The 21402-nt window shown below is 41.3% G+C and overlaps 1 protein-coding gene across 12 annotated transcripts in view; it reads left to right on the top strand.

Moving 5' to 3' along the window:
- The window catches only part of LOC141575734 (uncharacterized), a 56793-nt gene that overhangs the window by 34792 nt on the left and 599 nt on the right, over positions 1-21402 (top strand). For 8 of the 12 annotated variants that reach the window (XM_074355770.1, XM_074355767.1, XM_074355760.1 and 5 more), the window contains 9 exons: positions 63-152; positions 1403-1550; positions 5059-5146; positions 8161-8247; positions 9235-9285; positions 13722-15898; positions 16577-16691; positions 16854-17027; positions 20438-20544. In XM_074355770.1, coding sequence (XP_074211871.1) covers positions 15687-15898; positions 16577-16691; positions 16854-17027; positions 20438-20544 — 608 coding nt within the window. In that variant the 5' untranslated portion in view covers positions 63-152; positions 1403-1550; positions 5059-5146; ... (1 more) ...; positions 9235-9285; positions 13722-15686. Of the gene's footprint in view, positions 1-62; positions 153-1402; positions 1551-5058; positions 5147-8160; positions 8248-9234; positions 9286-11826; positions 12080-13721; positions 15899-16576; positions 16692-16853; positions 17028-20437; positions 20545-21402 lie in introns of all 12 variants that reach the window. The other 4 variants (XM_074355768.1, XM_074355769.1, XM_074355773.1 and 1 more) reach the window with 2 other exon arrangements.

The following is a 21402-nucleotide window of genomic DNA, read 5'->3' as shown; positions in this document are numbered from 1 at the left end:
TCTGTGGAAATTCTATTTAAATTTAATGTTAAAGATCATTTCATCTTTGCCTTTCATTCCAGGAACTTGTGTCCCTGAAGCCTGGTAAAGCTGCAGAGCTGGTTGCTACTCACTTTTCTAAACAGATTGAAACAGTCCTTAAAAAACTTCAGGTAAATTTTGCACTCACCCTAGACATCATAACCACAGAGGCCCCCCCCCCATATCTTCTGCTGTAGTAGCTGCAACGGTATTCTCTTTGGGTTTCATGTAATTTATTCAGACTTCTGTCATCCTCACATTGTGTTAATGATGACTAGAATTTTTCTTGGAAAATCTTAATTGGAATATAGCTGTATTAATATTGAATACTGAGATGCTCAGTTGGAAGTACTGTATGTATCATGCAGCTAGTATTCCACTCGTCACCACCACGGCATTGCTAGGAGAGTGCTTTGCTCACTACCTTTATGGCCACTGAGTGGTAGAGATAGGGAACAGGACGGTGACAGGGACACGTAGCACAAGCCAGGGTCCCCACGTGGCAGTAATAGTAGTAGGAGACACGTACACAGGATGGAAACCACAGCAGAGTGGGAGGCAGCTGGCATAAGAGACAGAGATGTGGAGTTCATTCACTGACACGCTTCATTTTCCCACTACTGTGCCCCCCACCCCCCACCTCCCACAGTATGGTAGTCTCTGGGGGGCACAGATAAGTGTACATTGTTTTCTTTAATTTTTTCATAGGAGCTGAGAAGCACTTGTATAAGCACAGTACAGTGTTAAAAGCTCTACACCAGACATAGTAAAAAAGTGCTGCAGGAACAAGAGGAGAGAGGGATCGACTGTGTGAGAGAGTCAGACAGGAGTTCCTAGATACGCACGAACTGGGCTTAAATAATTGGTATCAGTTGTCTAGGCAGAGAATTGGGCAGGAGTTCTAGATAAAGGGTCCTGGGTGTGCAGAGACTTAAAGGCACAAAGCGTCATGCATTTTCAGAGGATGACGTGGGGGCGATAGCAGAAGATGAAGCTATAAATATGTTGGGGGGAGAAGTTAGAAGTATAGAGACTGGAAAATAGGGTTTGGGGGCTTACAGTGAACAATTTAATATGTAAAGCTAAGAAATAATATACTGAATCTTCTGTGTGCTGGAGAATTACTAAGTGTTTTACGCAAGGGAACTATACCATTAGATTCAATTTATAGAGTTAGCCCTGTAGTGTGAGTATGACTTAGAGGCGCCACCGCTGAATATTGTTACTGAAGATTGTTTTTCCACTTAAATGAGAAATACCGTGCTTTAGAAGGTCTCTGATGTAATTTGCAGTTTTACCTGGCCAAAAAGCAGTCTTGGTAACGTACTTTTTACCTGTAGCTTTAATTATAGATGTGATTACATAATGCTTTTTGTTTTAGAGAAGATGTCGTTGTAAATCAAGAATTGCTGCAAACGTCTCCGTGTGTCGCAGAGCAGTTCACTGAGCTGTTGTGTCCGTTCAGCCCCAACCGGGTTATAGAGATGCTGCCAGGCCTTGAGTGCTGCCGCCTGGAAGAAAGCATTCAGGTGAGACCAATGGTGTAGAGGAGGCAAGAGTCAACTTCCCTAATCATTCACCATTGTATAAATGAGCAAAGGGAGACTCATATTAAATTATCTGCTTAAGTTTATACCTGGTAAGTGCTAGCACCTGAGATTAAACCCAGACAGTCTGACTCCATGGTGCATGGGCTCCATTGCTGTGATAAAGTTCTTCTTTGTTTATTCCAGTAAAATCAGAAACAGCATGTGTCCATCATTGTTATTAGTCAAGGTTCACAGCCATTATAGCCAACTTGATAAATGTAGAAAAAGGAATACCATAAAAATACTAAGAACAAAACACACTCTAACTTGCAGGCACTGATGTCACATGGTCCTGCTGTGCCGGGACCTACAGGCTGAATGGCAGCCAGGAGCCTTAGCGCAGGTGTTGCCTGGATCCTCTTTTCCTCGTATTCTCCTGTTTCCAAATGAAAATGAATGTGTGCGCACACGCGTGCATACCTGTGTGTATACGCATATACACATGAACTCTAGTCTAGGAGAAGAGGTAGCACATTCCCTGTTTAAAATTTGTTTTTAAGCCTCCATCAGGTCTCCTTTCCTCTGCTGTTAGTACTCCTGAAACGGTAACCTGCGTTTTCCACATCCACCTCCTGAACTGCCGACACACTTAAAAAATTTTAATTATGAAATATTTCAAATGTATAGAAATGTACAGAACATCAGGTACATGTATACCCACCAACCCAATTTTATAAATGTGAACACTCTGCTGTACTGGCTTCTATCTTTGTTGTTTTGTTGTTTGTTTTAGAAATAAAGCACCCATTACCTGTTATGTCCCCCTGAGCTTATCACCCACGTGAAGTTGGGCAGTTTCTCCTTCCCATCCATTTTTTTAATTTTCCCTATATGTGCATTTACCTAAGGAACACAAGATACAGTTTTATATATTTTAAAAATTTGTATAATGATATACTGTATGTATCCAAATGCAAATTGTTTTTTATTAATTTTTATCTATCTTTATATGTATAGATGTAGTTCATTCATTTTAACCTTTATACAGTAGTCTATTGACTGACCACAACATTGTACACTGACTATACTTCAATAAAAAAAGTAAATAAATAAAAGCAGTCTACTGACCGGCCACAGTTCATGTATTTCCCTATTCGTGGACGTTCCGATTGTCTGCAGTCCTTGGCCGTTACAAACTGCTCCATGGGACATCTTTGTGCATATCTCCTAGGTACTCAGGTGAGGTTTCTCTAAGTAATGTGCCTTAATATCCCCGGAAGTGGGATTCTTTGGACAGTAGAGTAGCTTAATTCCACTGGTTTTTGCCAAGTTGATTTCTTAGTTGTTTCCATCCTCCTCATCCGTGTTTTTAGTTTGCTGTTTTTTCACATCCTTGCATGTTCCTAATATTTAGACGTCTTACGTCTTTTTTTATTTGATGGAGCATGACACGTAGCCTTGTTGTTTTAGACTTTAATTTCTGCCAGTTCTGATGGTTCTCATTGATCACTCATGACACTTCGTCGCTTTCCATGTGTTCAATGACACTGGGTTTTCTTGTCCCTGAACTATCTGTTCACATCACTGGCCCGTTTTCCTAGTAAGGATTTGCCCTTTGCACTGATTTTTCAAAGTTCTTGTTATTTCTGGGTTTCTGATGCTAAGCGCTCTTTTATGTTGGAGGTGCCTCCTTCCATGCTGTTATGGCATATTTTTTAAATTCGTTTTCAGTGATTTCCATTTTAATTATCAGTATTTTCCTTTAAAGTTAAGTTTTTGTGTGTGTGACTTTTATTTCCATTCCTACTTTAATGGCATAAAGGATATCCTCTTATATGAGTTTTATAGTTTGGTTTTTTACATTTTATCTGGAATTTATTTTTGTAAACAGACCAAGAGAGGGATTTATATATTTTTTCCATGTGGATGACTGATGATCCACGTGTCATTTTGTCCTTTCTTCCCTTATTTTTAATGCCATACACCAAACTCCCAAATACACGTAGATGTTTCTGCGGATTCTGTTCTTTTTTGGTCATTTTTCTTTCCTTATACTAATACCACAGATTTTAATGAAAACAGCTTTAGAATAAGATTTACTAGTTGAAAGAAAATTCTTCCCTCGTCATTCTTTTTCTTTGAAACCCTTTGGCTGTTCTTGGCCTCTTACTATTTCATATCAGTTTAGGAATCACATTGTCACATACCTTTATAAATAATACATTTTCTAGGATTTTGATGAAGAAATGCATTGAATTTATAGATTCATTCCAGGAGAATTGACATTTTATGGTATTGTTTTCACATCCAGCCCCACGGTTGCCTTTTAAAAATGCCCTTTGTGCTCTTTGGTGAGGCTTTGTCACTTTATATAACATCTTGTCTCTTGTGTATTTTCTTAAATTTGTTCCCAGATACTTAAACTTCTTGTTAACATTCTAAAGAAAATTTTTTGAAATGACATTTTTTACTGATTACTTTTGGTGCATGTTACTAAGTTTAGCATGTTTTTTTATATCTAGCAACGAGGCTGAAGTATTTTTTCATTCAAATAGTGTAGATTTTTATTATGACCGTAATATTTTGTGAGAACCATGGTAGTTTTTTTCCTTTCCAATCTTATGCTTTTTTCAGTCTCCTGTCAGAGGTCTAGGAGCTCTGGGGTTTTACTGAAAAGAGGCAATGACAGTGTGCACTGTCGTTCCTGATTTAAAAGTGAATGTGTCTACCATTTTATATTAAATACGGCTTTTATTGTAGGATTTTTACAGCTTTTTTTTTTTTTTATTAAATTACAAAAGTTCCATTCCCAGTTTGGATTAGAGTGTTTTATATTGTTTTTATTTTTGTCAGGAACGGGTGCTGTGCTGCATTTTATCAAATGATTTTTTTCTCTATTTATTGAGATGATCACATATTTTCCTTCTTTGATCTGTTAACCTGTTAATGTGTTATTTGTGCTTCTCTTTTTCCTTAGTAAGAAAGTATTATTCTACTATATTAGTCTTTCCAAAGACTAACTGGGGATTTTTAAAAACCTCTGTTGTTTCTCTGTTGATTCTGTGACATTCTCTTCTGTACTTATTTTCTTTGTTTTATCGTAGCTTAATTGCTATTTCTCATTTACTCCGTAGAAACTTAGTTTATGAATTTTTATTGAGATCCCACAAGCGAATGTGTAGTGGTTTCATTGTCATTTTGTTCTAAGTATTATTATTGTTTATATATTCATGTTACCTTTTGTGTCATGGATGCGCATAATTCAGGTTCACAAACAACTTTTAAAATAAAAAGTAGAAAAAAATGAATGACCTTGGTTCAGTTAGAGTCCCAAATGGGCCACTCGAAGACTAGAAAGTCAAATATTTGCATGTTATACTGTAAAGTAACATACTTCTAGGGTTTGAATTCATTTTTTATTATCCAGAGTTTTTTTTTTTCATTCTGAATAGAATCTTCTGACTCCATGAAAAAGATCTGTGAAGGTTTGTCATTTCCTTTTTCCTAGATTACTCAGAAGTATCAGCTTCAAGAAGTCACTGCCTAACTATTTGAAAAGAAAGGAGATATTCATGGTGCCTTTTTCAATGCTAGAGGTAAGATTTTACTCTGTGTGCTTTGTCATGTTTCTGTCTAGCCCCCTATCCATTTTATCAGTCCCATCTTTTTTTATTTGATGTATAAAACTGTAAGTTTTCATCATTCCATCTTAATTTCTTATGTCTCAAAGTAAGTTGCAGACAGGGTACGTTTTATCTGTAAGTATTTCTATCACGTGTCATTAACTAGAGTTGCTTTCTTTGTGGCATTTTTTGGAGGTAAAATAACCATATGCAATGCACAAGTTTTAATTGTGGCATTTATTGAGTTTTAACAAATGCATACATCTGTGTAACCCTAGTCCCCAACAAAATAGAGAACATCACCTTCAACCCAGGAAGTCCCTTCACAGTCAGTCCCCACTTCCATCCCCCAGAGATAACCACACTTCCGATTTTTTTTCCATTGTGGATGAGTTTTGCCTGTTTTATTCATTCATATTAGTGGAATCATTCAGTAGCTACTCTAGTAGAATTCTCCTTTCACTCAGCGTAATGGTTTTGAGGCTTATCTCTGTCACTGCACGTGTCACTCCTTGTGCCTGTTACTGCTGCGCACTGTTTAACTGTAGGAAGACACCACCGCTTCGCCGTTCTCCTGGTGACTGACACCCGGGTTAGTTCCAGCTTCTGATTATTCCGAGCACAGTTGCTGTGACCACGCTTGTACGGAAATGCTCTCCTTCCCCTGCAGTTACTGCCAAGGAGTGGGGCTGGGATATCGCAGGGTAGGCATCGGTTCAGTTTTGTAAGCAATTAGCAGGCATTTTCCCAAAGTGATTGTGGCATTTCACGTTCCACCAGTAATGTATGAGAGTTGTGGTTGCTCTGCATTCTCGCCAACAATTTGTCCTATCAGTTCTTCAAAAATTTTTTTCTATTCAATTGTAAAATAACAAAATTTATTACCATTTCAGTGGCATTAAGTACATTCACATTGTTCTGCAGCCATCACCACCTTTTATCTCCAGATCTTTTTGAACTTCCCAAACTCATTAGGTAATTACTCCCATTCTTCCCTGCCCCTGGCAACCACCGTTCTACTTTAGACTCTATGCATTTGATTACTCTAGATACTTTGTGTAAGAGGAATCAAACAGTATTTGTATTTGTCTTTTTTTTTTTTTTTTTGGTGGTGATAGGTAATTAGGTTTGTTTATTTATTTATTTTTAGAGAAGGTCCTGGAGATTGAACCCAGGGCATTGTGTACGCTAGGCGTGTGCTCTACCACTGGGCTATACCCTCCTCAGTATTTATCCTCTTTGTTTCTTGCTTATTGCACTTAAACCATAAGATCTTCAAGATTTATCCACTTTGTGGCACATAACAGAATTTCATTCATTTTTTAAAGCTAAGTAACACTCCATTTTATGTATACACCACATTTAGTTTTTACGTTCATCCATCCATGGACACTTGGGTTGCTCCCACCTTTTGACTCGTGTGAATAACGCTGTTACAAACATGAGTGTGCAAATACTTTTTGAGTCCTTACTTTCAAGTTTTCGGGATATATACTGAGAAATGATACTGCTGGATTAAATGGTAATTGTATTTTTCATTGTCTCAGGGACCACCGTACCATTTTGCATAATGGCTGCATCACTTTACATTCTCACTGGCAGTGCACCAGGGTTTCAGCTTCTCCACATCCTCACCAACACATGTTGTTTCCTGTTTTCTTGACGGTAGCCATCGTCGTGGGTGTGAAGTGTTACGTATCAGTTTTTAAACACTGTCACCTAGCTGGGAACAGATTAGGGGTGTCCTAGTTTTAATTAAAAAAAATGGTTCCTATTGGCTTCTTGTTTTTTTCTAGCCGTATGATTGTGAAACAGGCCAGGAACACTATTCCACAGAGCATTTGTGTAGGCTCTTACCCTCTTTTAGTCTCTGCATTACCCCGACATCTCTTTTTTCCCTTGTAATTTATGTGTAGATGACACCATGAACCTAATTTTGAAGCGTAAGTAAAAGTACCTATGGCATGGATAGGGAGTGGAGAAGCAGGAGGTCCTCCCAGGGAGTGAGATGGCCATTTGCAAAGGCACATGGATGTGAAGAAATACGAGCTTGTAGGAGAGGAACCGGCAGCCCTTCGGGGGCACAACTGTCCATGTATAGGCAGGTGAGGCTAGAGACAGAAGTTAGATCCAGATTTGGAAAGATTTTGTAAGACATGCTGTAAAGAATTAGGACTGGTAATGATTTCACACAGAATCAACTGAAGGTTTTTAAACAAGGAGCTGATGTGATACTATGTTTCATAAAGACTGCTCTGTGGACCCAAGGAGGATCTATGAGAGGAGGGTGGAGAAGGAGGAGGGAACACCGGAAGCAGAGAGCACTTGGGGGATACTGCAGTAGTACAGGTGTGACTCAGTGAGGACGTGAGCTGGGCATGGCAGTGGTCGTGGAGTGAGAGGAGGTGGATTTGAGAACTTACTGATCATTTGAATGTGGTATGGGGTGAAGGAGAGGGGATTAATGATGACTCTGAACTTCAGGTTGACATGAGCCTGTGAGGAACCTCAGGGAAAGGAGCAGATTTGGGTAGAAGGGGTAGATGAAGATCAGCTTCAGCTTGTATTAAGCCTTTGGAACATCAGTTATGGGGGTGTAAGAATCCAGAATTCAGCAGAGTAGGGGATCCTGCAGCTGCGTGTTGAGGAGAGGCCACACCCGAGGCTGTGCACTATGCTGTCGCGATAGACCTGTCATGTCCTTTTTATTCCCACCCATCCCTCTTTCTCATAACCCAGTATGAATTTTATTCCCTTACTGCAAGTTTGGATTAATCCTAATCTTCATTTCTTTGCCTAAAGAATGTCATGATTGACTGTGGTGGCACAACGGAAGCGAAAGTGGGGCACAATTTGGTATTTTGAATCTGTTCAAGTGCAACTAGTGATGCTTTCTGTATACAGAGCAAGTCTCATCTAAATGACAGAGATCACTCTTAATAACTTTGTTGTTTCTTGGGTTTTATCTTTAAAATATGTTAATTCAGATATTGGTGGATGAGAGAGATGAAGTGTTCCTTTCACCTCCTAGAGACTGCAAAGCAAGCTTCCAGAGAGAACACATCAAGATGAACGTAAGTTCTTGAGTATAATTGACAATTTGTTTTTCCGTGGACCCCATGTTTTAAAAAATGTTGAATGATAACTGTATCTGTTAAATAGTAATTACATTGACCTGCATAATTACTGTTTATCCACTTTAATAGTGATCCCAATTTTGTCTTTATTTTCAAGGGCTTCTAGTAGGAAGTGAAAGAAACCGTTGTGATTTTGTGCTGCTAATTGTCAGGAGAGGTCGTTGTACAGGAACTTAGGTGCTTTTCACTGATCCTGATGAATTTTTTGGCTATGTTTTTGTACTTGTGTTTTGGTTATTATAAATGAGGTACCTACTAACACCCTAAAAATTATTATAATGTGCTGAACAACAGCAAAGTGGGCTTCTAGTCAGTAAGTAGTAGCCAGTTTTTCTGTGTTGAATTTATATAATTTTAGCACAATGCAGCAAAGTTTGACAGTTTAGAATTTTAAGTCTTTGTCACAGATATATAATTTCCATGACATTACTTGATAGTAAAAAATTACTGATTTTATAAAATTGTGGTACAATATACATAACATAAAATTCACTATTGTAGCCATTTTTAAATATTCAGTTCAGTGGCAATAAGTACATTCACATTGTTGTGCGATCCACCACCATCCATCTCCAGTACCATGTCAGCTTCCCAAGCTGAAACTCTGTACCCGTTAGACGGTTACTCCCCATCCCTCCTCCCGACTCAGCCCCATTAAGCATTCTCCTTTCTAGATTTGATTATTCTATGTATCTCGTATAAGTGGAGTCAAGCCACATTTGTCCCTTTTTGTCTAGCTTACTACATTTAGTATTACATCTTCAACATTGGTCCATGTTGTGGCACATGTCAGAATTTCATCCTTTTTGTTTTTTTAAATGGAATGATAGCCAGTTTACAATATTGTGTCAGTTTCTGGCATATAGCGTAATGTTTCAGTCATGCATATACATAGATTATTTTTCATATTCTTTTTCATTATAGATTACTACAAGATACTGAATATAGCTCCCTGTGCTCTACAGAAGAATCTTGGTATTTATTCTATTTATCGAGTAGTTAGTATCTGCAAGACTCAGACTCCCAGTTTATCCCTTCCCACCCCTTTTCCCCCTTGGCAACCATAAATGTGTTTTCTGTCTGTGTGTCTTTTTCTGTTTCGTAAATAAGTTCATTTTTGTAAATGAATTTCATTCATTTTTAAGGTTAAATAATAATCAATTTTATGTATATACCACATTTTGTTTATCCATTCATTCATCCATCCGTGGGTTGCTTCCACCTTTTGACTATTGTGAATAATACTGTTAGGAACATGAGTGTGCAAATATCTTTTTGAGTCCCTGCTTTCAATTCTTCTGGGTATACACCGAGAAGTGGGATTGCTGGATTAAGTGGTAATTCTATTTTTAAATTTTTTAAGGAACACCATATCGTTTTCCATAGTGGTGTATCATTTTACATTCTTGCCAGCGGTGCACAAAGGGTTGCAAGGCTCTACGTCTTCACTGACCCTTGTTGTAGTCTGTTTTCTTGATTGTGCCCAGCCTAGTGGGCTTGCGGTAGCATCTCAGTGTAGTTTTGATAGGCATTTCCCTAATGATTAGTGATGCTGAGCATCTTTTCTTGGCCTTACTGGCCATTTGTATGTCGTCTTTGGAGAAATGTCCATTAAAATCGTTGGCCCGCTTTTGAATTGGATTGTTTTCCTATGACTTGATGTTTTCAAATTGCCCTCCTGAGGTTCAGAGAATCACTTGGTAGGTGATTTTTGGATTGTTTTACCCTTTTAACACACTGACACATTTCTTGGACTCCTTAGCCAACACATTCCTTTAAATACCTTTACCCTAATTCTGTGTAGATTATTTGTTTCTGGAACTTCCATAAACGCTTGGTTGGCTTTTTCATATTTAATTCAGCTAAACCTTAATTACTATTTTTGTAGTGTCAGTATGTGTTCAGCCAATTTGGCTGTTAGGTTTGTTGCATTTATTGCATTTTTATTTTTCAGTTTATTGTTATGAAAGTAATTTCTGCAGACATTACATGAAAGATTGAGGAAAATGTAGGAAGAATGCTTCCCCAAGATCACTATAGTGATTTGTGGGTAATATGTCTGGAGAAGTCAGTTCGTTGAATTCCAGTGAAGATAAATTTCTCAGTAATAGTCTCGTTATTACCATTTACTGTCAGATCCAATTCTGACTGTACACTTTAGAGTTCTGGAGTATTTGCTTATTACAGGACACTGTCCTAGTTCCTAAAGGTTACACACAGATGGCTAAAACACAGTCATCACCCAAAGAACTGCAGTCTCTTGAAGGAGACAGATAATGTAAATTAAAACTTCTAATGCAGGTAGAATTGTGTTTTACAAAAGAGGTACAGTAAGAGTGGCAAAGGATTGTGGGAAATTAGGGAATTATTTGTAACTGATGGATCAGAGGTACTTTCATGGAAGATGTGACTAAGACTGGAATGATGAATAGGAATTTGAGAGGCAGAAGCAAGGGAAGTGTCCTGTAGGCTGAGGGGAATATGATCGTGAAAGCGCCTGGCTGGTCCCCTCGGAGCAGGAGATGACCCAGTGATACAGAAGTGGGAGGTGAGAAGGTGTAGCGGACTGTTTCCTGTGTTTACTTAGGGTCAGAGGTTGGCTGACATTCTGCTTTTAAAAAAATAGGCGTCTTTGATGGCTTTTGTGAGTGAGACTGATGTGTTTGGCTTTGTGTTGAAGAGAGCTCTAGTATTGGTATAAAAGGGAATGAGGAAGGCAAGATTTGGACAGTGTAACGAAGGGGCGGCTGCTGGAGTGCAGTCGAGGTGTGGAAGGGCCCCCGGGGTGAAAGGAGTGGGCGTATGAGAACACGGTGGTAGAAGTAACAGCATGAACAGTTTGTCTGAACATGCGGGTGAGGGGCAGACAGGAAGGCGACAAAGATGGCAGAGATTTATAAACTGGCTGACTTAAAGTGTTAACCTGTTAATATGTTATGTGTGCTTCTGTTTTTTCTTAGTAGGAAAGTATTATTCTACTTTATTAATCTTTTCAGAGACTAATTGAGGATTTTTTAAAACTTCTGTCTCTCGTTTCTTTCTACGACATTCTTTTCTGTACTACTTTTCTTTGTTTTATCATAGCTTAGTTGGTATTTCTTGTTTACTCACTAGATACTCTCAGCTTATGAATTTTTATTGAGGTTCCACAAGCTAGTGTGTAGTGGTGTCATTGTCATTTTGTTCTAAATATTTTGTGTATAGTTACACTTGTCAGTTTCTGGTGTATACTATTATTGTTTACATGTTCATGTTACCTTCTGTGTCATGGATACACATAATTCAGGTGCATAACAACCTATAAAAAAGTGGAAAAAAATGGTGACCTTGGTTCATTTAGTGTCCCAAATGGGCCACTCCAAGACTGGAAAGTCAGATGTTTGCACATGATACTGTAAAGTAGCGTACTACTAGGGTTTGAATTCATTGTTTATTATCAAGCTTTTTTTTCCCAACTTACCAGGATCTTGAGACTCCAGGAACAGGATTTGTGAAGGTTTATCTTTTATTTCCTAGATTACCCGGAAGTATCATTTTCTTGAAGTCACTGCCTTTCTATTAGAAAAGAAAGGAGATGTTCATGGTGCCTTCTTAACCAGGAGGCCACCCATGCCCAGCTCCTGCTGTGCCTAGAAGACCTGTCAGGAAGGACGCCAGGAGGGGACTGCAGAACAGTGACCGACCTTGGGTCACTGCTGGGCCCAGGCAACAAGAAGCAACGAGTCCCTGTGGGCAGGAGGCCAGCATGTGCACGGACAGCAGAGCAGAGGTGCTGGCACCAGGAGGCCGGGTGGACACTGGGGTGCAGACTTCAGTCTCCCTTCTCCACCTGCTGGCCTAGCTCTGTGTGGGGCGATGGCCAGCCAGGGGCTTTAGGAAGGATGGGGAAACTGAAATTAGAGGCAGAAGGAACTTCCCAGGGTTCACATGGGGGCGAGTCCAGGGTGGGCGGTGCTGGCTTCCTGAGGCCAGGACAGCTCTGCTGCATCCCCGCTCACCCGGGCCAGGAGGGCCCCCCCTCCCAGTGTGAGCGGTTGGCACACGGCCAGCACCCTCTCCTTGAGCAGGGCAGGTCACCCCAGGGTCACGAGATTGGGGTCAGTCTGTGAGTTCAGGGGTGGGTACTCCCGCCTTCTCACTGTGACCCTGTCTGAGCCTCAGTTTCTTCACCTTGAAATGGAGGGAGGGTAACAGTGCCGGCCTGGCCAAGGCAGGAGGCAGAGGTGGGTCCAGGCTTTAGCTCCAGGAGAGTCTGGAGGGGTTAAGGGAGGAAGGGAGCTTCCTGGCAGGAGTGCAGGTGGGAGACTGAAGGGGCACCTGAGAGGCCATGTGACAGGCAGCAGGGTGGGTGGGGCAGAGAGGAGGCAGTTGGATGTCAAAGTCACAGCCAGAGACTGAGGTCTGACCCCACCCTCATCCTCCAAAGAATAGATCACTCTTGATGTGAGGAGGCAGAGGTGGGAGGGGTCTCTGCACTGACATGGGCTCAGGTTCAGAGAGTGGGGCTGCAGGGAGGCTGGGAGATGCCTGGAATGAACTTTCTTCTCTGCCCCACTGTCTTGCATCCCCTCTGGCTGGGTTTGTAGATCCTTCCCTGAAAGATGGGATTGGGGAGGGGTGAGTTCAGAGAGGCCACAGAGGCCCAGAATGGTAATGACCCCCATGGCCACCATGGGGCTTGCAGTCCCAGAGCCCGTGGGGCCATGCCAGTCTGTCTGTCCAGATGGGCACAGCTGAGGCTACTGTTGCCTGTGGCCCTGGCCGGGGCTGCCCACTGTTCCCACCCAGGCCTAGGTGGGAGAGGGCGTACCGGGCCCCTGACTTCCTGTCACCCTTTGAAATGTGAGGGCTTGGCTTCTCTGTTTCATTCAACAGGAAGTGGTCAGAGTAGTTGAAATCCCTTTTCTCTCCCAGTCTGCACATTTAGGTTCCAACCTAGTCTTTGTCCCTGAAAGATCAGCATGTAACCGTAGGTCTGAGTGGAGCACTGTTTTTTTTTTAACATTTTTTTATTGAGTTATAGTCAGTTTACAATGTGTCAATTTCCAGTGTAGAGCACAATTTTTCACTACACATGAACATACATATTCATTGTCACATTCTTTTTTGTTCTGAGCTACCATAATATCTTGTATATATTTCCCTGTGCTATATAGTATATTCTTGTTTATCTATTCTGCATATGCCTGTCAGTATCTGCAAATTTTGAACTACTAGTCTGTCCCTTCCCACACCCCACCCCTTGGCAACCACAAGTTTGTATTCTATGTCTATGAGTCTGTTACTGTTTTGTATTTATATGTGTATATATATATATATATATATATATATATATATATATATATTTAAGACTCCACATATGAGTGATTTTATATGGTATTTTTCTTTCTCTTTCTGGCTTACTTCCCCAGGAGAGAGAGGGCTAGACGAGGAGAGGCAGGCCCAGGAGAGGGCAGGCCCAGGAGAGAGGGCAGGCCATGTGAGGGGAGGCCAGGGAGATAGTGGGCAGGACCAGGAGAGGGAAGGACCAGAAGAGGGCAGGCCCAGGGGTGGGCAAACCCGAGGGCAGACCCAGGTGAGGGCAGGCCCAGGTGAGGGCAGGACAGGTGAGGGCCAGCCCAGGAGAAGTCCTATTAGACTTCCAAGAGATGACGTTGAGAGGCAATGGGTATTTGAGTCTGGAATACAGGAGGGAGGTCTAGATTGGAAATAGCAGTTTGGAAGTTGTCAACTTCTAGAGAATACATAAAGCCCTAAGGCTGATGGGGGCAGCAGCAGAAAGTAGTAGAGGCCAGAAGACAGCCTCAGGGGTGCTGTGTGCCAGCATTCAGGGGCTGGGACTGAGAAGACCGGCCAGGGCTGTGGGAGGAAACCAGAGCAGCCTGAGGCCTGGGAAGCCCCGTGAGGAAAGGGCTTGAGGAAGTTGGGGAGAGCAGCGGTGGGAAGTGTGGCTGCCGGGCCGTGCAAGGAGAGGACAGAGTTCCCCGTGGAGTCAGCACATGGTGGGTGGTGGGTGACCCTGTCATGAGCAGTTGCAGTCAGTGGACATGCTTGCTTGGATGGAAAATGAGAGGAATCAGAGGAAGCGAATGGGAACAGCTCCTTTGCAGGGGCAGGAGGCGTGTGTGCCGGAGAGCAGAGAGATGGGGCCACAGCTGGAGGGTGAACGCATCTTTTTTTTTTAAGATGAGGGAAATAACAGTGTATGCTAATAGAAGATAGGTTAAAAGGGTAAATTAGTAACACCACATTCACTTAGGTCAGGGGAGTTGCAGGTGAGGGCAGGTATGGGCACAGAAATGCCCCTGAGAGAGTCAGCTTCAAAACACTTGCCAGGTCCAGTCCCCTCAAGACCAGCTCCCAGGAGTGTCAGCCACTTAGGAACTCTACCGCCCCCTGCAGTTTTGATCCTGGCAGGGCCAGAAACCATAATTAGCCAGCTGAGGGAGGAAGGATGGAGTTAGGCAGGAAGAAGAGGCCTGCCCTGCCTTCCACTCCTCCTGCCAGTGGTCAGCCAGCAGCATGGCCTTGCTGAGTAACTGATGTGGTGTTTTCATAGTTATGTGGTTAAAAAGTTCTCAAATGTTATACCAAGCTCCCAAATAAGCCTTGGATTGATTCAAGATTTAATTGGTGGAAATAAAAGCAAAAAATAAAATAAAGAGAAGGAAGCATGTAAACATAAGGCTGAGCCACAGAGCAGGGTCAGCAGGCGTGCGGAAACATGTTTTCATTTCATCGAGAGCGTGTGTTGGTTTCTCAAGTTTGTACTTAATGATACATATTGCCACAATCTCTGAAACCATGAAAACAGCTTTCTGCTGTTTGCATCTGCTAAGTTCCCTGGAGACTGGCTGGGGCCCAGAGGGATGGGGAAAGGAATAAACTGAGGGATAAGGAGATAGAGGTTTTTGGTGGGGAGCTCTCTGGGGGACTAGGCCTTCAGCATCCTTTGGTTCCACCCCACTCTAACCACAGTTGCATACAAACATGACTTTCTCAGGGGCAAGCCTCACTTTTGGAAATGTCCCAAAACACTCAGCCACCTAGCACCAACATTTGAAAGGAATCCAAAATGGCCCACAAGCAATTGGAGAGATTTGAAATGCATTAGGCTCCCACGTGTGCACCGGGCCTCTGGGCCTCTGTGCGCACTCACAGGGACACTGGCTCTGGAGGGACAGTTGAGGGACAGTTGAGGGTCAGTGCTGTTGCTAGGCTACGACTGTTCCGGACGAAACATTCCGAGCCGCTGAGCTTCGCAGCCAAGGTGTGGAAGCGAGACCTCTGTGGCGCTTCTGTAGCGCCAGCGCTGATATCGGGAGGTGGCAAGAGGCCAGGAGGGAAGTGAGCGGTGTCGGAAGGCGATAAGCCAAATGAAGAAGAGACTCGCTAAGTTTGTGAGCTGGGTGGGCTTCAGCGCCCGTCAGAGAGAGCGCAGGGATCATGAGCACCCCGTGCCTAGGTATCCCATCCGTAAGCATGAACTAAAGAAGTTCCACAAAGCCGCATATCTTGGCGATCTGGACACAGTGGAGGTGTTGCTGTTACGTAAGAATTTCGTGCACAGCAGAGACAGGAACAACAGGTAACAGCGGCGGGGCAGGGCGGGGTGGGCCTGGGAGGAGCTGCCAAATAAGGTTGTAAGACATGAATTTTAAATTGCCTTCCCATGTCAGAGATGTTGAAGTGTGAGACAATGAGCATGTTAGAATCATTGAAGTACAGTGTTCTCTCGCATCCTTGCAGCAGCAAAGTAGATATACTGTCATTTTACTGAATTGAAATGTTGTCTTTGTAAAATAGTAATGGTAACAATTATAATATTACCTAAAAATTATTGAGCTGTTATTTTGTGCAAGGAACTGCCAGACATTTTGCATAGCTTTTCATTTAAGCATCACAGTGGGGTCCTGTAAGATAACTACTACTTCATGCCCATTTTGTTGATGAGGAAATTGAGGCACAGACAGGCTAATTGAGAGCTAATAAGTGACAGTGTTAAAGTAGAAGTCAGACCCAAGCTGAGCTGAATCTCAACGGCATGCCCTTTCTATTCAAACAGGTAGTTCTTCCATTAATGTGGTGAGTACTAAGAGCTAATAAATACTGTTCTTTCCCCATAGAAAGAACTAAGATAAGAAGACTAAATGTTAGTTTTAAAGGGGTAGGAATAGCATGCTGTTGAATGTTTACAATTACGTGAGTAACTGTATCTTTGAACTAGTATGCTCTAATTTCCTAAACAGTCCTCTTACGTTCACAGGACTGCCCTACACTTAGCCTGCACCAGCGGCCAGTCACCAGTGGTGACTCTCCTTATAGGGTGGCATTGTGATCTGAATGCTTGTGACAAGGAAGGCAAGACAGCTCTCATCAAGGTGTGTAGCAGCCAACCGTGTCCACGTGAGATGGATTTGATTTAATTACTTAGAATAAAAATGAATTTACCTGTTTTAAATATAATGAACTGCTGGGACTTGAGGAATGTTAACTTGGAATGCCTGGCACTTACAGTCTGTTTCTTGCTGCGATACCAACAGGCTGTACAATGCCGGAAAGAAGCGTGTGTCAGTATCCTGCTGGAACAGGGTGCTGACCCAAATCTTGCGGACGACTTTCAAAACACTGCTCTGCATTACGCCGTCTTGGCTGGAAATACATCAGTTGCAGCAGAGCTGCTCCACTATGATGCAAATATCGAGGCGATAAACGAGGTATAGCTCAACTGACTTTATTTACAAGATATTTGAAATACAGGTTCTTTTCTAGCTATAGGTGTTTTATTTATAGTAATATGTTTACTGAATACAATACATCAGGCCCTGTTATCATGGAAACAACTCCAAAGCCAAGGCCAGAGGCTAGAGGTAGTGCCCACAGAAAGGGCAGAGCTCTGTCTCCCAGCCACACATGTACCCCAGAAGGAACAACTTCCCATTAGGAAGTGCCTGGGAGTGGGTGGTAGGCTCAGAGCCTACAGAAGATGAAGGCTTGCGGGGAGTGAAGTGATGGCAGGGGCTGGGTGCCTGCCTGGGGATGGGTGGGAGGAGGAAGGAACCCAGTACCCAGCAGGGGGAGCTGGGTGACTGCACCTGGGCAGGGGAGGCAGCAAGCCACAGGCCCTGAGCACCCCAGGATCCCAGGTTCTCGAATCTGGGCAAGTGAGGTCAGGTCCTGTTTGACAGCCAAGGGGCATTCGCTTGTGCTGGTGGCCACGTGGCCCTCCACGTACACCTTCACCTTGGGGTCTTCCACGCTCAGCCTGGTGCAGCTCCCCTGCGGGGCTGTGGCTGTAGGTGGGGAGCAAGTGATGGTGCAGCTGGTCCTCCTGCTTTTTCTCCTGGCTCTCCCCTGAAGATTTTGATTGAATAAATGTACTCAGGTCTAGACGCAGGTATTTAGAAATACTTCCCTGAGATTCTGATACAAGCCTTGGTTAAGGACTATTGAATGGATTCGTGTAATGCATGTAAATTCACAGACCTCAAAAATAAGACATCTCTGGAAGAGCGGGGGTTTGATAGATGCTACTGCTTTCAGTGCTCTGCTTTCCAGCCATGTTAGCCTGACTTTTACCCGTCTCTTCCTCTGTGACTGAGGAGTTTATTGGCAATATTACTGGCAGTATCTATTGCCTGGAAGAATAGCTCCTTTTCCTTTCTAACCACTGATCATTCAGTGGCACTCAGTCTTAGAAACTTGCTTGTGGGGAGTGATTCAATAAGTAGAGTCGGACCCTTTAAAGATTTTGCACCTTTTGTTCCCATCCAGGTCATTAGGTCAACAGGGTTTTTCTGATCGCAATAATAGGAAATCATGAGCCTTCTTTTGGTTAAAGCTGTGTAACGGACTCTTGCAATATATCTGTTAGATTCACTGAGCTCTAGCATAATCAAGATGACAGTTTTTTTTTTAAATTAAAGTCTAATTGATTTACAGTGTTGTGATAGTTTCTGGTGTACAGCAAAGTGATTCAGTTATATTTATATATTCTTATTCAGTTATATATATCCTTATTCAGTTATATATACATTCTTAGTTATATATATATTCTTACTCAGTTATGTATATTCTCATTCAGTTATATATATAGTTACTCAGTTATATGTATTATTCAGTTATATATACATTCTTAGTCAGATACACACACACACACACACACACACACACACACATATTCTTTTCCATTATGGTTTATTACAGGATATTGAGTATAGTTCCCTCTAGTATATACAGTAGGACTTTGTTGTTCATGTATTTTATATGTAGTAATTTGTATCTGCTAGTCCAAAACTGCTAATTTATTCCTCTTCCACCCCCTTTCCCCTTCGGTAACCATCAGTTTGTTTTCTATGTCTGTGAGTCTATTTCTGTTTTGTAAATATGTTCATTTGTATCGCATTTTTAGAATCCACACGTTAAGTGATACCCTATGGGATTTCTCTTTCACTTTCTGACTTACCTCACTCAGTATGTTAATCTCTAGGTCCTTCCATGTTGCTGCAAATGGCATTATTTCATTCTTTTTTATGGCTGAGTTATATTGCATTATATATAAGTATACCATGCAAGATGGCAGTTTTAAACATCAAGACCCATGACATTAGTAACAAATTGGAATTGTTCTAATAATTTAGTTTCGGCCATCTCATGAACTAATTATCCATTTGATTAACAATTGGGGAGAATTAGATACAGGTAGATTGTAGTTTTAGTAGGCATTGGAAAAATTCTTGAAGCAGTTATTATGAGCCTTTTTAAAGTGTATTTATCTTACAATATATTCTTTTAATTGAGGTATAGTTGATGTACTATATTATATGTTACAGGTATACAGTTGAGTGTTTCACAAATTTTTAAGGGTTATGCTCCACTTACGGTTATTATAAACTATTGGCTCTATTCCCCATGTTGTGCAGTACATCCTTGTACCTTATTTTATGCCTGATTGTTTATACCTCTTAATCCTTAATCCTAATTATCCATTTGATTAACAATCAGAGAGAATTAGATACAGATAGATTGTAGTTTTAGTAGGCATTGGAAACATTTTTGAAGTGGGTATTATGAGTCTTAATCACAATTTTTATTACATGTTGGGGCCCAGTGTTTTTGTGTGTAAGACGTATGATTCTAAAGAAAGGCAAGGTTTTACATACAAATAGTTGATTTATACCCAACTGTTTGGGAAACACAGCAAACATAAAAACACAAGTGGGCTATAGACTAAACATGGCCCTGGATATGTTCAGTTTGTCTCCACACATTGAGTCAACATTTAAAATTTAGGAGACTTGTGCAGAAATCTACACTTCAGAACTTCTCCTAAAGAATCAAATCTGGTCCCCCTTGAGCCCAGGCCTGTGTGGTCTGCAGAGGTGGCCCCTTCTCGGTGGGGGGTGTGTTCTCCAGTTTGCTGTCCTCACTTGTGACCTTCACTTACTCGGGCCACCTATGTTGCCTCTGTAAGCATTTGAATTTACAATTCCTGTTGTATATTTTGATAAATATTTCAAGATTTTAAAGATAGTCTATATTAATTTATAGTCTACTTCATATTTTATAATAATCCCTAAGAGTGGGATGGAATTTTTCAAATTAGAATTTATAAGTTGGTTTAAGAAAAACTTTTTCTTTACATGCAAGTAGTCATATTCCCATTGGAATGTCTGCAAGCTTTATGAGATCAGTCGTAGTTGTAATTGGATAGGTTATGCATGTTGCAGACAGTATGGTATCTTTCTCCTCAGCGTGGCTCCTTAGAAATGTAGTTGATTCGGCAGCTAAATGGTTCTCTCTCTGGAGCAGTGTTTAGAGTGTCGGGAGTAGTAGTTGAGCAGTAAGGTAACTAGAGAATGCCTGACACACGCTGCAATAGAAGCGAAGGTTCTTGGAACCAGCAAATGTCTGAAGTGGGTTTCAGAGAGTGACTTCACAGGGAAACTTTGGATGAGGTCAAGGAGGAACCTTTTAAAGAGAAGGAGTACAGAGCGGCGAGGAAGAAGGGGCTACTTTTTATTTACTTTATAGTGTATGTTTAAGTTCAAAGATTTAAGTTTTTAAGTTCAGTTTTGAAATTTATATGTAATTTTGTACATTGTCAACTGTTTTTACTATTTTACAGTATAACATGACACCATTTTTACTCGCCGTCAGGAAAAACAAAGAAGAAATGGTCAAATTTTTGATGGAGAACGGGGCAAATGTACATGCAGTTGACAAGCTGCAAAGGTAGAATAGTTTGTTCTCTCTCTCTCTCTCTCTCTTTTTGTTTAATCTTAATGTTGTTCTAGAATAGTAACAGCCAATCAGAAAGATTAACTTAATAAGAAGAGGATTAAGTTAGAATCAACACATCATCAGTTAGGTAGAAAAGCAATTATTCTGCCTGGTGTCACAAAGAACAGTATGCAGCAGGATTCATCTTCCTTTATGATAGTGACTGATGTAATTTGCAACCTGATTTTTTTGGTCATACGGTCTTAAAATAGTTCAGGGGTTTCATTTTAGTTTTATTAGTATGGACTCTAGTTTTTATTTACCTTATGAGACAGTGTTGAATTTCTTCATTGTTTTATAATTTGTTTTAACCTCTTCTTGGTATATATTTTTTTCTGAAAAGATGCATATTAAACAAAGAGGAGTTTGTTTTGCTTTTTGGATGACTCTGCTTTAAATTACTTTCTTTGAAGGATACTGATGTTATTAGGTTATCACTGAGTGAGTATCACTAAGAGAGTAACTATGACCAGATACTGTGGGCTCGTCAGTTTTTATCCTTTTTCATTTCTAGTACAGTTTGATGTTTTTATTTTTAATTGATAATGGTAGAAGGAAGAAAAATAGCTTTAATTATTGAATAAACATTCCCTTTAAAGAAGACAAGTCTTAGGTGGATGATAAAGAGGAAAGAGCTGGGCTTTAGAGTCAGACGAGGTTGAATTCCCAGCTCTCCTGCTGGCCAGATGTGTTACCTGGGGGACATGACTTATCACCAACCAGTATGTTTCCTGTCACGTAAAGGAGGGTCGTAGTACATCCTTCAAGGGGGGTTGTGCCTAAGACAGACCATGCGTAGACTGTTCAGGT

This window comes from Camelus bactrianus, chromosome 31 (genome assembly GCF_048773025.1).
Source record: "Camelus bactrianus isolate YW-2024 breed Bactrian camel chromosome 31, ASM4877302v1, whole genome shotgun sequence".
In the NCBI taxonomy this organism is placed as follows: Eukaryota; Metazoa; Chordata; class Mammalia; order Artiodactyla; family Camelidae; genus Camelus; species Camelus bactrianus.
This window is presented reverse-complemented; position numbering and strand designations above follow the sequence as displayed.